This window comes from Sander vitreus, chromosome 17, assembly GCF_031162955.1.
Source record: "Sander vitreus isolate 19-12246 chromosome 17, sanVit1, whole genome shotgun sequence".
NCBI lineage: Eukaryota > Metazoa > Chordata > Actinopteri > Perciformes > Percidae > Sander > Sander vitreus.
Window position 1 is genome coordinate 14492855 of NC_135871.1, and position 16465 is coordinate 14509319.

Sequence of the window (16465 nt, forward strand, 5' to 3'; positions counted from 1 at the left end):
AAACATTAGAGCAAATATACAATATACACCTGGAAGTTATATCCACATTAATAAAATGTGTGTAGAATGCGGCATAATAACACAAATACCACACTGTATTCAATCATGTATCCTCAGATATAATAAATCATACCTGTTAATTTACAGGTGTATTATATTATATATAAGTTACACATATAACATGCATAATGACATCACACTGTACATATAAAAGATAAAAAAGACCCTATTGTACACATATAATAAAGAGAAACAGATCCTATATGGACCATGTTGTCTACCAAAGCTGAATTTGCAGAATGTTTTGCATCCTGTCTGGCTTGTAAGTAGTTGTAATAAAGGAGATAAAGAGGATTATTGAAACACCATCCTGATTAAAATGTGTTTAATTTGCTTGCTTTTTAATTTGTATAACATTTTGTAATTTGTATGAATAGTAATTCGTTTTTCACTTCACTGTTCATTGCACATTCAGCAGAGAATTTAAAGATGGCATTATATTTAGATTGAAGATGTAATACTTTATGACCGTGTCAACGGGCTGAATGCAGTTTGCCTCAGTGCAGCTCAGTTAAAAACCCATAAACAGCATGTGGCCAAACAGTGGCGCATATTTCGAACCATATATGCATTTACATTCATGAGTCCAGAGTGAAAAAAGACAACGCTAATTGCGCGTCTCGTGGGTCCATTCTCCCCACCAGATCCACTCTGTGAAATGGAGCACTATTACTACCTCTTTCTGTGTTTGATGTGAACAAGCAATTAGGTGTCGAAGAGTGATTAGCTTGATTCATTTTCCCATTGTGAAGTCGTTATTGTAGATATACCCTTCAGAAGTTCAGAAATCAGTAAATAATTTAGCTGTCTACAGACTAATGGCAACACTCAACAACGCCTTTGTGTTTGGACCTCTTACTACAGTTGGTGTAACTGCCTATAGTACAATAAAGCATAAAGTAATAATCACTCAAATCAGTATTGACTGGTTCAGCACTGCATATTTTAATAACAACCAGCAGTAATTGGCTGTTTTAACAGATTTTAGAGATTGTATTGAAAGCATAAAACAAACAAGTGCTGTTCAGCTGTTATTGTTACCAAAATCAGCAATGTACAGCCAAAATACAACTCCCAGCAGCATCTAAACCTGATAGATGTGGGGAGTTCAAATATGTTTTTTTCTAGCAGTTCACTATCTGCAGTTTTAACTTGAATGCTCGTCCATCAGTTTGCAGGTTATTCAAGGTTTCCAGTCTTTCAGCCAGCTTTGCAAAATAAAAGGTGAGTCGAGTGAAAAAGGGAAGGATGCTTACTGTGTGCATTATTTGTATACACAGAGCACAGATATCACGACATCCTGAGTTTGCTCTGTTGGGTGTGATGAGGTTCATCTTAATGCTTTTGTTTTCTCTCATCAAATCCCTCTGTGGCATGACTGTTTAACAATGTGAGAACTAATCACACCTATGTTGGAAGAAGTCATTTTGATTGGGTTTATTATAGTGACCTGTTCTATCACTGTAAGACTGTGTTTTAGTGTGTGAGTTTTCTCTGGATCCACGTTTCTCCGTTGACCCATCAGAGAAAAACAACATCAAACCGCGAGCAGTGTAGTAAGAGACAATTTGATCACACCAACATCATCTCAGAGTTGAATGCGTAAAAGCGCCTATTAAGCAGTAGAACAAAGCGTATGCTTTAGTAGTGTGGACTGTATGGCAAACAACAACTGAAATCCAATAAAGCTATGATGTGAGGATAAGCAGTAAACATATTATCTCCAAGAAATTATGCGGCTCCCATTCCCCCTTCATCTGATGTTATTGAACTGCATACATGTTATTCTGTACTGATAGTAGCTCAAACCATGCAGGGCATTTGTGTTTCTTTTCTTTTTAAGCTAACTATACTAGAGCTTCTTGGGAATTTTAGATGGCTAGAATTCAAGTCTGTGCAAGTTAAAGAAAGATTTCACTTAATCATAGGCAAAATTATCTTTTTATGCTCAGCAAGAATATCCTGTTTAGTACCTAAATATTTTCCGGTGGTGCAGCTGTTTTACTGAGGGCAATAGTTGCTGAAAGCAAGGAGCCCTCTTTTGTTAAAAGTGAATAAAAATACTACAAAATCTGATGTGATCTAAATTTCTAATAGAAACTAATTTACTGTAATTATAAATACAGTTTTGTGTGTATTTATTGACATGCTACTGGTGTCCAGGATTAATTAACTTCAAACTGTTCCTCAGTCATTGTTGATGCTTTGTGTGGCTGCATACAGAACATAGCAGATGTATTAAACCTTAAGCCATGGCAGGCTGACTGAGCACATTTCTCTTTTTTAACAACTCACACATTTATCTGGTAGCTGGCCAGTTAAACCACAGTTGCTTTTTTTCATTCTTGGCTGATGAGCAGCTCCACTGAAGCAGTTTGGGAAGCACAACAGAGGGGATCAAGAGCACCAGAACAGTCGCTGAGAGTGTTTCACTCCCAAAGAGATTTTTTTCATCCTGTGTGAGGACTGAAAACAGTGACCTTCAAAGCACATTCTCGCTCCTCTGATCTTTAGGCTCCCCTCACTCCCTGCCACATATATTTCACAATCATGATACTGGTGTGAACATTTCCCCTGATTTATATATTGTAAGCTCATTTCCCTCTTTTTCTATACCTTTCCATATATCTAATTTGCTCTCTCTCTCTTTCTCTCACACACAATCTTCTTCTGAGTTTACTGGCACACTGCATACCAGCATAAAGGTGTTTTCTATTATGCACTGTGCCAGAGTATAATCATCTTCATGGGCCAGAAAAACATCATTACTTTACTCAAATGAAATGAACAGAATGCCCATAATGAAAACAAATCCTAAAATAAATGACCTCCCACATACAGAAGACCAGAACTAATCTTTGAGTATATCAAGAAACAAATGCTCGATGAAACTTGGATCTGGGACTTAACATTAACCACTAAAATGAGGTAAAATCCAAATGAGCTTTATTTGATGGTATGACTAACAAACACACATGGGAATGTATTCAAATGACCATAACTTTAACAAGCAAGCAACAAGCCCTTGACATAAAACACACACACACACACACACACACACACACACACACACACACACACACACACACACACACACACACACACACACACACACACAATACGCCCTCTAGAATGATAGACAGAAGCTTTTTCTGATCTGCTCCAATGTTTTGTTGACCCCTTTTCTGTACTGTATGTGGACGCTGTGGTTTTGCTGATAATTCTGCTGCTGGATGGCTTTGTCACTTGAACATGAAAACATGTTTCTAGGTGTTGAAACGACTCGTTCTTCTTGAGAGAACAGTCACATCTACAGCCATGATAGCGGCTCTTTGAGGCTGTGTTTAAACACAGGACTGCTTTGAGCTAAATGCTTATGGCATCATGCTAAAATGCACACCATCATTTGCTAATTAGCACTATACACAAAGTACAGCTGAGGTTGATAAGAGTCAATTGTTTTGCAGATATTTTGTCACAAACCAATGTATTAGACGCATACCAATTTTAAACTGATGATGGCACCAGAATTGTTCTGGGATTGTTCAGGTGTCGTCTGAAATTCCGCCGGATGTCCCTCTTTTTAGGCCGGATGTCCGACTCCTTTTACTTTCTTTGTGTTGGCATTCTAAACTCCGGTCGATTTATGAGGACTGTGGTTAACTGCTCCTCATATCTCTGCAAGGTAAATCCAGACAGCTAGACTATATGTCGAATCTGAGTTTTCTGTAAACGACTAAAACAACTTTGAACGTACACGTTCTACCAAAACAAGTTCCTTCCCGCAGAGGCACCGTTGCTCCATCCGGCTCTTAGCACTGCCCAAGATGATTATGATTGGTTTAAAGAAATGCCAATAAACCAGAGCACGTTTTTCTCCCATCCCAGAATGCTGTGTGGACTAGCCAGACCCTCCTCTGCAGCGCTGTGGAGAAAGGTCTTGCAATGCGAGACTAAGGGATCATCAAACTCATCATCTGGGGGCCATGAATGCCTGTACCAAATGTCATGACAATCCATTCAATAGTTGTTGAGATATTTCAGTCTGTGGTGGACCCTCTGACCTTTGACATCCCCAGAGCCCCATCACTAGCGTAGCTTAATACACATTCTGCTCATGTAAATATAGGCTACTGTATTTCACATTTTCAGTTTTCACCATACAGTAGCATGTCTATTGTATATAAAGCAGAGCTAAATATGCTTGTGTTTGCACACTACAGGTTGTGGTAATTTATCTCCTCAGGCAAGAATACATAGATGCTATTTTTAAAAAGCACATTTTGTAAGTTCCTGCCATGCTGGGACACCTGTCTTGTGTAAAGTGAATAATAAGCAGATGTGAATCAGCCGTGTTGATGGGAATGAAAGGTTGAAGGGGTCTTTCAATCTGTTTACCTGTAATTCAGCAAAAGGTTTCAGGCACAGTCTGTACCCAGAGGCAGGCGATGGTGGTGTTTGAGTGAGCATTACCTGGTCACAGAGTTCACTGAGTATACCTGACACAGTCCTTTCATTACAGCATCATTGTGGGACGTGAAAATACACTTCTTATTTTGACATAAGCCTGAATGATTTCATTAAAGTATAGTCTCTTTCAGTGGCTCCAAAAAGCAGTCCAGAATCAAAATGAACAAAACTCTTTCTTCAGTAAATATTCAGTAAATGCTATTTTTAGGACCTCTAACTTTTAGGCAGAGAGATTTTCTCACGGAGAAACCGCAAAAGAAACAGCATGTTCCAATTCAAACAATCTTCCTCTGACAGTCAGGCACCATCAGAACGATTGTGTCATGCTGGAAGAAATTGGTGCCTTTCAAACTGTTGGAGTTTTGTCTTGTGATTTCACAAACAATAGCACTATCAAACAAATGACCTTAATGTAGCCAATGGTGTACAAGTGAAGCCATTGGTCATTAGGAACTGTAGTGAATTAATATTGTAACTGCCTGGAACAGAGGGATCATTAAGCTGGAGTTGTCATGTCAAGGAATAGCCTCAGAAGGACCCTTCACTGGGAACATAAACTGGAACACTTTTCCAACAAGGCAATATTGTTTCCACACAAACTGTCACATTCTTAGACGTTTAAGATGGATTTTAAGGTAGATTCAGCCACTTATGAGGACGTATTCTTGTCTGTAGTTAATCTCCTTCCTTAGAGAACAAAAAAACAGACAAATGCATTCATTAAAATTGAATACGTTGTTCAGGGATAAAATATTTCAGCCATTTATTTGTTCAAAGTTCTGCTCCGTAATGACACGTCCACTTGGCTCGAGCTGTTTTTCAACTCATAGCTTTGTCCTCTGGCTGGTGACAGCTTTGAGTTTCAATAAAGCAGCTCAGGAGCACTCTGTGACTCGTTCTCATTCTTGTTCAAGAACATCATTTATTGTCCAGCCAATGTGTTGCAGACTGATAATTGTAATTCCAGTGGATATTAATAAGCGACAGAGGAGGATTCCTGCTAGGTGGACAACAGATAGCTTCATTTCGAGAGCACTTAATTTATAGCGAGTGGTTCAGCTCAAGTGGTATAAAATGCATCAATCAAGAAATAGCACTGTTCAGGGTGTTCCTGTCACGCTGAACCGGACAGTTAATATCCACCTCTCATCTCTCATCTTATTGCATTAGGGCTGGGGACACGCAAGAGCACTATTGGGCCAATTTGCACTAGATTTTCCCATCTTGTAAATTATTAGGAGGAATAGTGCAGTTTGATTGGAACCAACTATCTGAAAATTTGATCTAAATATGAGAGTCCACAGATCCAATCCTAACTACCCCACTTGACTTTTAACCGATTACATCAAGCATTTTTATGTTTAAGTTCCGGCTGTGTGGGGATCTTAAACTGTTGACAGCCCTCAAGAGCTCAGTTTGCAGCGAAGTCAGGCACAGCGAGCTGAGTGTGACGGTTTGCCTCTGTTGTTATTTTGATTGGAATTATTGGATCATGAGATTACAGGGCCCGATATAAAGGACGTATCAGGAGTCAGCAGGATAATCTCATATTATTAAAGTTTGCAATGTGAGCATATTTACAGCACAAAATAATCTGCAAAATATTCACTGTGTAATGCAATGCAATGTTAGATTTCTCCTAATGTGTCCCCAGCCTGTTTTTGATTGGCATGCCGCAGTTGTCTCTAAAGCAGAGTTGACAATGTCGTCTGATGCTTTTTCGGTTACATAACAAACTAAATTATCTACTTATCTGTTTTGTTTGTTTTTCTGCAGAGATTGAGAAGAATGACGGAGATGATTTGAGAAAAGATGTTGACACAAAGAAATACCTAGATATCATCAGCAATAAAAATATCAAGCTCTCCGAAAGAGTTCTTATTCCAATCCAACAGTATCCAAAGGTAAGAGACACACTGCACATATTTAAGGTCCTATTTTTTTTTCTTTGGAAAGAAACTGACCAGAAAACAGTCAAACAGACAAACAGTCAAACTGCAAGATAGACATTTGAAAAATACTGAGTGTGTGTGTGTGATATTAATTAATAATTCATTTTAGTCAATCGATGGATGGGTTGATTCACCTCTTTGTACAAACAGCTTACTTTTGGCACTGAAAATCCCACTGAGCCTCAAACAGGCTAATAGAAAGTCACCAGGCAGTGTCTGCTTATTTTGATGTAGTCATCAAAAAAATATTCTGCACTAAATCACTCAAGGGTACAGTGAAGAACAATGACCATAAATCAGTGTGACACATTATGCCTTTTTCTGACTTATGAAATGTCAGTAGTGACAAAGTTTGAAGTGTAGCCTAATGAGGCTGCTCCATCAGACAGCTAAGCAACAACACGCAGCTGCTCGTGGAGAACCAAAAGGCTTTACTGCCACTGTAATCAAGGAAGCCTGCTCCACTGAGTTCATTCATACATTCATGCAACAGGCAGCTAAGAATATTGGCATCAGCGTAGCATCACAGATTGAAACAGAACATATGTCGATATTGATTATTTGTCCCACTCTGCTAATACAGTATTTACTGCGCTCATTTTGTTGCTGTAGATAGACGGACAGATAACTAGGGAGTCGTTTTCTTTTCTGTAAATAATATTATGCTTTTTTTCTTGTCTGTATATATTTTCTTCTTTTAAATGCAATACATCGGTGTCTAGCTGTGTTGCAATGTTGCAAAATTCTTATTTTTAAATCAAACCATTCAAAATCTTATCTGAAAATATATGATTTTGAGATATATGATGATTTGTCAGAATAGCAACTGCTTTTCATTACATGGTTGTCAAATGAAAATAAGGCTATATGGTAATATAGGATACGTGGCATCTGATAGTGGCTAAAGACTATTCATTTTAGGGTCCCATAAAACAAAACTGCCACTCCCGTGTTGTTTTGTCGAGTCACTTGGTGTAGTGTTTCACTGTGCGGAATTTTCTGTATGCCAAACAAATGCCAAAAAGAAGTTATTTTGCTGATGTATGTTGTTTTGGATGGTGCAAACTCTTTAAAACGTTTGTCCAGCAAATGTGATCATATGTTTTGGTATGACCTTGCCAGGGCCTCCCATCATATAAAACCTGCAGGGTCTGTTCTTCGCTGTCAGTTTGCAACAATATTGCTATCATCATCATCAGCGCACTCTTCTCCTAAAATCTCAAGCATACATGGTCTCAGCTCTGTGCTTCCACACTCTCTGACACTTTTTGTCTCCAAGCACTTTGAAACGAATCACTTCTGGTCACTTTTCCTCTTTTTGTCGCTGCAGGTTTGAGTGCTCAGTAAAGGAGTTATGGGGAAGAGATCTTCAACAAAACACTGACTCTGTCCATCTTTCAGTCTTTGTCCTGCAACACTCTCAAGTCAAGTTCCCTTCTGTCTTAAATCTTGCCCCAATGTCTTGTTTCATGATCTCACAGCTACTTCATTTATTATGTTTTAAATGTAGCTCACTGATTTTGTCTGCCACATTAGAGAAGGACTAGAGGAAAAGACAATGTCAGGAGGGCAGAGCAACATTTAACTGCGCCTCAGGAGCACAGGGGCTGTGCTTTAGTTTGTGTGTGTGTGTGCGCTGTGCTTTAGTCCAGCAAGCCCCTCAGGACACTCCATAGAAATCAATTTGCTGTTTCCTCCTCAGGATCAGTGTTTAGCAAGTAATTAAGCTGTGTTCTGGAATTCCTCACTCTATTAAATAGATTTCAAATCTATAAAAAAACAAACAAACAAATGGGACAGTTTCTTGGAAACAGAAGACCCACAATGACTCAAGGATATCTTTCTGAATGTTATGTTTCTGCTTTATCTGCTTCAGTGCCTTTTCTGCCCAAAAGTTACCCTATTTTTTGTTCAATAGTATTTTATAATTGCAAGCATTGAACTTACAGCACACAAACTGTATGTAAATCTAGGAATAAACATTTTTGGCTCTTTCAGAGACTTCTAGCAATATTTGTAGAGTATGGTTCACACTCTTAGGAGAGTCGGGTTAGGATAGATGTGAAGTAGTATACACACAGACAGGCGTCTATCAGTTTAACAACTTGAGACTCAAATTAAGCGTCAATATCTTCTCTTGCAAATAGTTTCAAGCACATTGATTCTATGGAAACACTTTCCTCTTGGAGACTACAAATAGGGAGTAAAATGAAATGATTGTACATAGAGTACTAGTTTTCTTTCGTACCCGCTGGCATTCATCTGGCGTCCCAGCTGTGAGCTAGCTCCTGGTTAATGAAAACCAGTGAAGCATGGACTCAAAAAACCTCAGAACCACTGAGATAGATTAAAAAAATGTATTGTGAAACAATATACTTAAGATCGTAAACAAAAAAAAGGACATACACAGGCAAACACAAAATGCTGGTTCTAATGAATGTAATAGTGCCAGTTCTGCAAAGTAAGCAGTACAGTCCAGAGGGACGGAGCAGTTGTCCAACAACAACTTCTGTGACCTAATTGCACAGTCAGCACCCCACAAGACACTGCAGTGTCACTATCTTAAACATATTGGTAACACTGCACTTTCAGTTAATGGTAATTAGCCACATGAAGCAACTCTTTGATCGAGTGCACATCAGCCCGCGAGAAAAATAATGCAGAGCTTGGAAAGATGAGTGAAATGGAGCACACAGCAAATACCTGACAAAGACTTGACAAAAACAGATCTTTTTTTTGACAAAGAAATGACAGAATGTCCAAACTAGACATTGTTTTCCGACACAAATATAACTGTATAGTTATCCTGAATTTTTGACAATACTGTGTAAGAATGCATATTAACACATTTATAACACCTGCGAAAAGGTTTTTAACAGCTGCTTGACAGATCAGAGAACACAGATTACTTGTTGTATCAGTTTTCTTTAACACATTGTTTTTGGGCTAGATCAGGGATAAAGATTAATTTTGGACAGCTATGAAAAATGTTTGTACATTCTGGCGACACAGATATGAATTCACTGACCAATACGACCTTTCACTCTGACAACACCGGCACTACTGAGAGGCACAAACAAATTGTTTTAATTCAGCTTCACATTGGAACCTCACTTTGTGTCACAGCTTTTTTTCATGTCTATTATTCAGTAATGTCCAGTCTTACTTTCTGTTAGTGATGGCAAAGTATAAAATGTCATAAATCAGTTTGTTCACGTTGCAGTGCTCATTCGTGCTTACAGCTGCCATCTTGCTGCAAAGTAATTAAATGCAAAGTAATTAAATGATTACTTGGGAGAATTCCTTCGCATGGTTTTGGATTTGACGATGTGACACATGGAAGATTAATGTTGTCTAACAGTGAAACAACCAGTACTGATGAAATCATTGTTTATGGTGCACTGACAGACACGGACTGTGCAACAATGTAAGTGACTGAAACTTTGTAAAGCTTTGAGTCACAGAAAGAGAAGAACTACTATGACATCACATATTAAAGCCGTTTATTAAAATATAATTTTAATTTGGCATCACCAGACAAAACCCTTGAGTCAATGCTAACACAGCATATTTTATTTATATTTTTTATATTTATTATTTAGCAGGGTCAAGCACCAATAGGCCTAAATAAAACGTGTCTCTGGTCTTTGGGCAGGGACTACTAGCAACAGTTTGATTCAATAAAAGATTAAACAATAATAATAATAATAATAATTATAACTGTAACCCTAAACCAAACCCTAACCCTATAATAATAGAGTATAAAACATTGTTTGTATGATCATAATAATATATTATTTTATAATACAATAGGCAAAAGAATAGTATAATAACTTCCTGCAGCTGACAGGGAAAATCAATATTAACCCTGACCACAAGCCTAACTCATTATCCTGTTTACTTATGCAAAATTAACATATTATAATTAATTATTATATTATAACATATGATATGATGTGATTGAATATAATATAGTCTAGATGGTGGATCATGCTGAGCATCCTGTCAAGTACATTTTTTAGGATTTTTAGGATTGGTATATTGTATTTTCTTACTTTATTTTCTCACAAAATTCTCCCCCTATCAACTACAAAGCATCTGTTAACCAATAATATATTGTACAAGTCACACTACCCTTCCACACTGAATAATAAATTCACTTTCAGCTGTCAGCATTGAAATTCATATTTGCTGGAGAGCTGAAAGAGGAACATATTTAATTCAAAATAGGACTGATGCTTAACCCAACCTGCCAGCGAAATTGCATTTTACCACAATTTCTATATATTAGTATTTACATAATTAAAAGTTAATTGTTTTAAGTTAGTTTTGTGTTTATAAAGTGTGTTTTGTTGTTTGGTTGATTGGATACTAACTTGAAATTTCAGACTTTGTAAAGCTGCAGCTGCTGGATTAAACCTGCAGGGATGATGCATCTTGTTACAGACCGTCCCAGTTGTATGCATCATTCACAGGGGACGACTTGTGTGTTTTGTGCACCACTCTGTAAAATCTACATTAGGTTTGTTGTCGTTTTATAGCCTGTCAAGATAAAGAAAGATGGCCATGGTGCATCGCTCCAGTGACCTTGCCATCACTTTCTTTAATCTTTAAAAAAAGGGACGAAACCTTGAAAACAGGGTTGATCTGAGTTTACGGGAGAAGAGTTACATCTGTACCTGTCCTGTTTTGACATGTAAACAAATCATACACTCACAGCTTGCTTATGGAAGGCTCAAAATTGTACAATGAGATATTTACTCAGCAAAAAAAATGATTAAGCAGCGTAGTCATTTTCATTCTCGCTTAATTTGAATTTATCCTCTGCTGTTTAATGGGACAGCTTGATTAGCATCTCATAACCTTGGGGCATGAAATGGATTTCCAATGGCTGATACTGTCTGCTTGTCTCAGTCCAGTGCTGGGACTAATCTGCATGTGTGTGTATGAAAATGTAAAATGATTTCTCCCCTTTTAATTAGAATCACTTTGATTTGGATAGAAACCAAATGGACATATTTCCGCTTGTGTCACATTTAAACAAGCTTGTTTTTAAAGTATTACCTCTGTGGGGTATTTGCTTTAACTATCCATTCTGCAGGTACATTCAGTACAGTACACAGGCTGCACAAAACACATTGAATTGTATTTTGTCCTTGTGGGTGCCACAATTTTGAGCTTATCAGTCTTGGTGTATTGTGACCTTTAAATAGTGCAGCAGCTTTGCTCTACCCAAAGAGGAATTCCAGTTTTGTCTGCCCAGAGATGTCGTTGTCCTAAAGAAAGGCCTATCATGTGGAAAGGTGTTTTGCGTAGATAAGTGCTGAATACAGTAGAGGGAGCAGAGTGTGGATTAAAATTAAGCATGTGTACGATAGCATCACAGTTCCACTCTGGGATTCCACTGAATTAGTGTTTGTGTGATGACTTTGTCTGCCACAATGAGATATAATACAGATAAAATACCTTCTCATGTTTAAAATTGCTTCACATATACAGTGACCCAGCTCTATATCAAATGACTACAATGTAGTTCATAGTTTGTAATGAACAAAGAGAATTATCACCGACTCTGCAGTTCACTTCAGCTCTATGGAGCGTTTTGTGTTTTGCAGCTCATTGTTTTGGTTTTACGGCCTACAACGTTACTTTTTTGGCTCACTCTCACCACTCTCATCAACCTTATTTCTAGCAGCAACAGGCAGATGATAAACCTACTCTATGCTACTTGCCTAGCGCCAAACAGCAGACAAAGTTAGAGACAACTAGTAAACATAGTGAGACAATTAGCAGCTAAAGAGCCAGGTGTCTTTCTCAGGAGTTGGTGGAAACCAAACCAAAGCAAAAAATGAGAATCAACATTGGACTTACATTCATCAGATGGACAAAAACATGACTCCCTTTTGATATGCTAATGTAATGTTTACAGCTTGTTCCGCTGTCCCAGAGTGGCAAAAAAAAAAAAAAAAATTGATGTGAGGTAAGTAGTTTTTCAAAGTCACAATTTAATTTACCTTGTAAAAAGTACGTTAACTTCCTATATATTAACTGCCAAACATGACAATTTCTACATATTATAACGTAAAAGTGGAAGGGCTTCAATTTAATAAAAAAGTGGCGTTTGTTGTTAGTCATTTAAAGGCCATAGCTTGTTAGAGACTTGTAAGAAAACATTGTGTGGAATGATTTTTTTTGCTCCAACAGGAAAGCAATGTAGCTGCTGCTCTGACAGCAAAACAGCTTGTCTGGAACAGTTTCATGGTCTTAGACAACTTTTGTAGCGTTGCGTCACTTTGGCATTGCTGGCTGCTCGTCTGTATTGATCTTGGCTGAAGTAGTTTGCCACCTGTTGAAAAAAATATACAGGGCTCATGATATTTCTGTGTTTACTGTCTGTGTGTGTGCAGGCCATCTGGGCGACAGTTAAGGGTTTACATATTAACGGGAGTTGTTTGTTGTGATGAAGATTACAGGGTAGTAACGCAAATGTGCAATTGTGCAAATAAACACACAATTATTCTTTTCTCTGTGAAATGCATTGGAACTGTGAATATTTTGAACATTCAATGTCCTGAAGTTGTTTTAATAATGTTTTGAACAAGACAACATCTTTAACTAACAGAACAGTTGTAATGTAAAGTCATACCTTAATGGCCTATCTGATACCACTAAACCAGGTGAACAGTAAATCCCCTCTCATCAAACAACCACTCATCTGCTTCCTTTAATGTCTGTGGAGCTGATAGGACACACTCTTCTGACACACTCACAGCCCAGTCATCCATAGCTGTCATTAAAGCATACACCTCTACCTGAGGCTTTAATCCTCCTATCAGACAGGACCTGGACTTCCCCAATAGCACAGCTCGCTAACCTGGCAATAAGTGCCTCAGGACATCTGCAAATCTTGCCTGACCCCAGTGAACTGCATTAAAAGGCGGCCACCGTGCACATTTTCCAACTTAAAAGCCGAAAAGGTTTTTGTGTTATTGGATCTGCTGTGCTACAGCACCTTGACAAGTTGTAACATTTCTATAATTTCATGCCTTCCATGGAACTGACCTTATAAGATAAGATAACACTTTATTGTCCATTAAGCAAAGATACTTACAAGGGAAAAAATTAATGTTTATATTCTTTATCGTTCTTTCTGCAATCTGGGACCCTATAGTGCCTCCCTAAGGGCAGTAGTTGGTACTTCCCATGCAACACATGGGAAGAGTCCAGGGAGATTTTGTCAGCCAGTCTGACGGTGCGCGGTGCATGACTTTCAGTGAACTCCACTCCACTCCACTTAGTGGCCCACCAATTTGGAACAGATTCCCAGGAGCTGTAGAATCCTGGCCATATAAATAAGATGAACTTCATTGTAGTTCTATGATTCTGGCCTTCAGATGAGCTGAGAGGCCACCAAACCAGACTGAGTCTTCCTACTGCAGGATGCTTTGAATTTTTGTCGTAAAGAAAAGAGACAGGATTTCGCTGCTTGCTCCAAATTACCTGAGCCTCTTTAAAAAGTACATTCTCTGTCACCCATGGGTGGGTCCAGGAAACAAACTAAACTTAGCACAAAAAGTAAGGACATTTGTGTTTGGTAGATTATTTCTCTGTGGTAACAATGCTTTTTGCCAATACATCTTATACCATTGGAAAGCCTGTTTAGTTCCCTTTCAAATGGTGCATCCATTTGTAAGGAACATGCATTTGTGGGATGAGCAGCAGCGCTGAGTATGTGGGTTGCACCCATGAAAAATTTGCCAAATCTTCTCTGCCAACGCCAAACAGCTTATTCTGCCATTGACTCGTTTGGTGTTTGGTAGATTGGATGATTGAAGTTTGAAGAAACAAGACATATTGGCAATTTAACAATGTATTCATTTCACAAATATTCTCCTCAGTAGGGTGTGGAAGAACCATACACAGCCACAACAGCCTGGCACCTCCTCCTCATGCTGGTCACCAGCCTGGTCACACACTGCTGTGGGATGGCATCCCATTCTTCAACCAGCATTTGTCACAAGTCAGCCAACGTGGTTGTGTTGGTCACTCTGGCACGAACAGCACGCCCAAGCTGATCCCACAAGTGTTCAATGGGGTTGAGGTCAGGACTGCTGGCAGGCCATTCCATCCTCTCCACTCCCACATTCTGGAGGTAGTCTCTGATAAACCCCGCCCTGTGGGGGCGAGCGTTGTCATATTTGAGGATAGAGTTCGGTCCCAGACTGTGGAGATATGGGATTGCCAATGGTTGCATAATCTCATTTCTAAATCAGGCACCTGATTGGCAGCACCTCGGGGTACCAGAAGCTCAAAACAAGTGTCAATAGTAACAGCAAAATAACCTGTTTGGCAATGGCAGAGAAGATTTGGCAAATTTTTCATGGGTGCAACCCACATACTCAGCGCTGCTGCTCATCCCACAAATGCATGTTCCTTACAAATGGGGCACCATTTGAAAGGGAACTAAACAGGCTTTCCAATGGTATAAGATTTATTGCTAAAAAGCATTGTTACCACAGAGAAATAATCTACCAAACACAAATTTCCTTACTTTTTGTGCTAAGTTTAGTTTGAAAGCACGGAAACAGACTAGTTTGGTACGTAAAATCATCCAGAGGAATCTTGGATTTTTATTTACGTGAGTTCTTTCGTTTATCTTTCCTTTTTATTCCTCCTTTTTTTTTTAACTTGACTCTTCTCATCTAATGATAATTATTTATTACTTTAAATTTAAGAATCAGGGTCATGAGAGTTTAAAGACATTTCTCATTATTTTGTGTGGTAAAATATTCTTGTGTGGTGCTCTGACACCCAGCTGGTAGATCTCAGGTGTTGTAGGGAACAGTAGTGACGTGGTATGAAATAAAGATAACATGCTACAGCCTGCAGCAGTACAATTATTCTTTCATCAATACATAAATCCTCTTGAATTTATGAATATTATCTATGAATAGTAACAACTTTATGCTTAGGGATGTTGTGGTGCTTTACAGGTGCTGTTTCAAAAAGATCAGTCAGTGTGCTTCAACATTTTCCGCCATTAAGCATTGGAAGAGAGCTGTTGTCTACATACAGTATCGGGCTCGGGAAAGGACTTAGATTATGTTACACTGCACTATTTGTAAAAAGGCAACAATACATTTTTAGATAATTTACCTGTTCTCATTTTAAACAACAAAAGTCGATCACTGAACTGATCTCATTTATGAAACCAGACACCAGGATAACCAAATAAAAGTAGGATAATTCATATGGATTACATATAACGACAGGTTCATGTTTTTCAAGTGTATAGGTCCTAGAATTTAGATTCTCTGCCCAAGTCTGACCGGGCCGGGCCAATATTTTCCGCCGCTATCCTCAGGCCGGGCCGGGCCGGGCCGGGCCCTTGATCGAGCATTTGTGTTTTTTTAATCATTACTTTATTAGCCTTATTCGGTGGGGAGCAAGCTATGCCTCGCCAGCTTCTCCCGTAGCTCTGGGTGTATGTCCTGCACTAACTTGAGTGTGAGGTAAACTGTGCTACATCGTGTCTCCCCCCACTGCAGCACTGTTGTCGGCCAGTGCGTCAGCATGCAGACCGTGCCGAAGGACAGTATTAATTAGGTAATCGAGACAAGAAAGTCACCTATATGGTTCCAGGGCTTTGATTATATTGCTGACTTGATCTGTTACCCACACTATTCGGCTGAGGGAGCTAGGTCGAGTTTTAGTTTTTTTTACGTTTCTTCATTCGGATCCATTTGCGATCCATTCCATTCTGAATAAACTAACAGCGCAGTTTACATGCTTCGTCCTTGTTGCATTACCAGTATTTATTAAGATAATTCTAAACAGATTTCTGTAGTTCAAACAATTTGGAATTGTAGTTGAGAACGTCAGTTATAATGGCCCACGTATTAAAAAAATTGTCGGGTTTAAATCGGGTTAATGTGTCGGGCCGGGCTGGGCTCAGACACGACGTGCACAGGCTCGGGTAGGGT

General features: G+C 38.7%; 1 protein-coding gene across 1 annotated transcript in view; it reads left to right on the forward strand.

Moving 5' to 3' along the window:
• khdrbs2 (KH domain containing, RNA binding, signal transduction associated 2) overlaps positions 1-16465 on the forward strand; it is a 66435-nt gene that overhangs the window by 4573 nt on the left and 45397 nt on the right. Inside the window, exon 2 of the mRNA XM_078273484.1 lies at positions 6307-6434. Within this exon, the coding sequence (XP_078129610.1) occupies positions 6307-6434 (128 nt within the window). The remainder of the gene's footprint in view (positions 1-6306; positions 6435-16465) is intronic.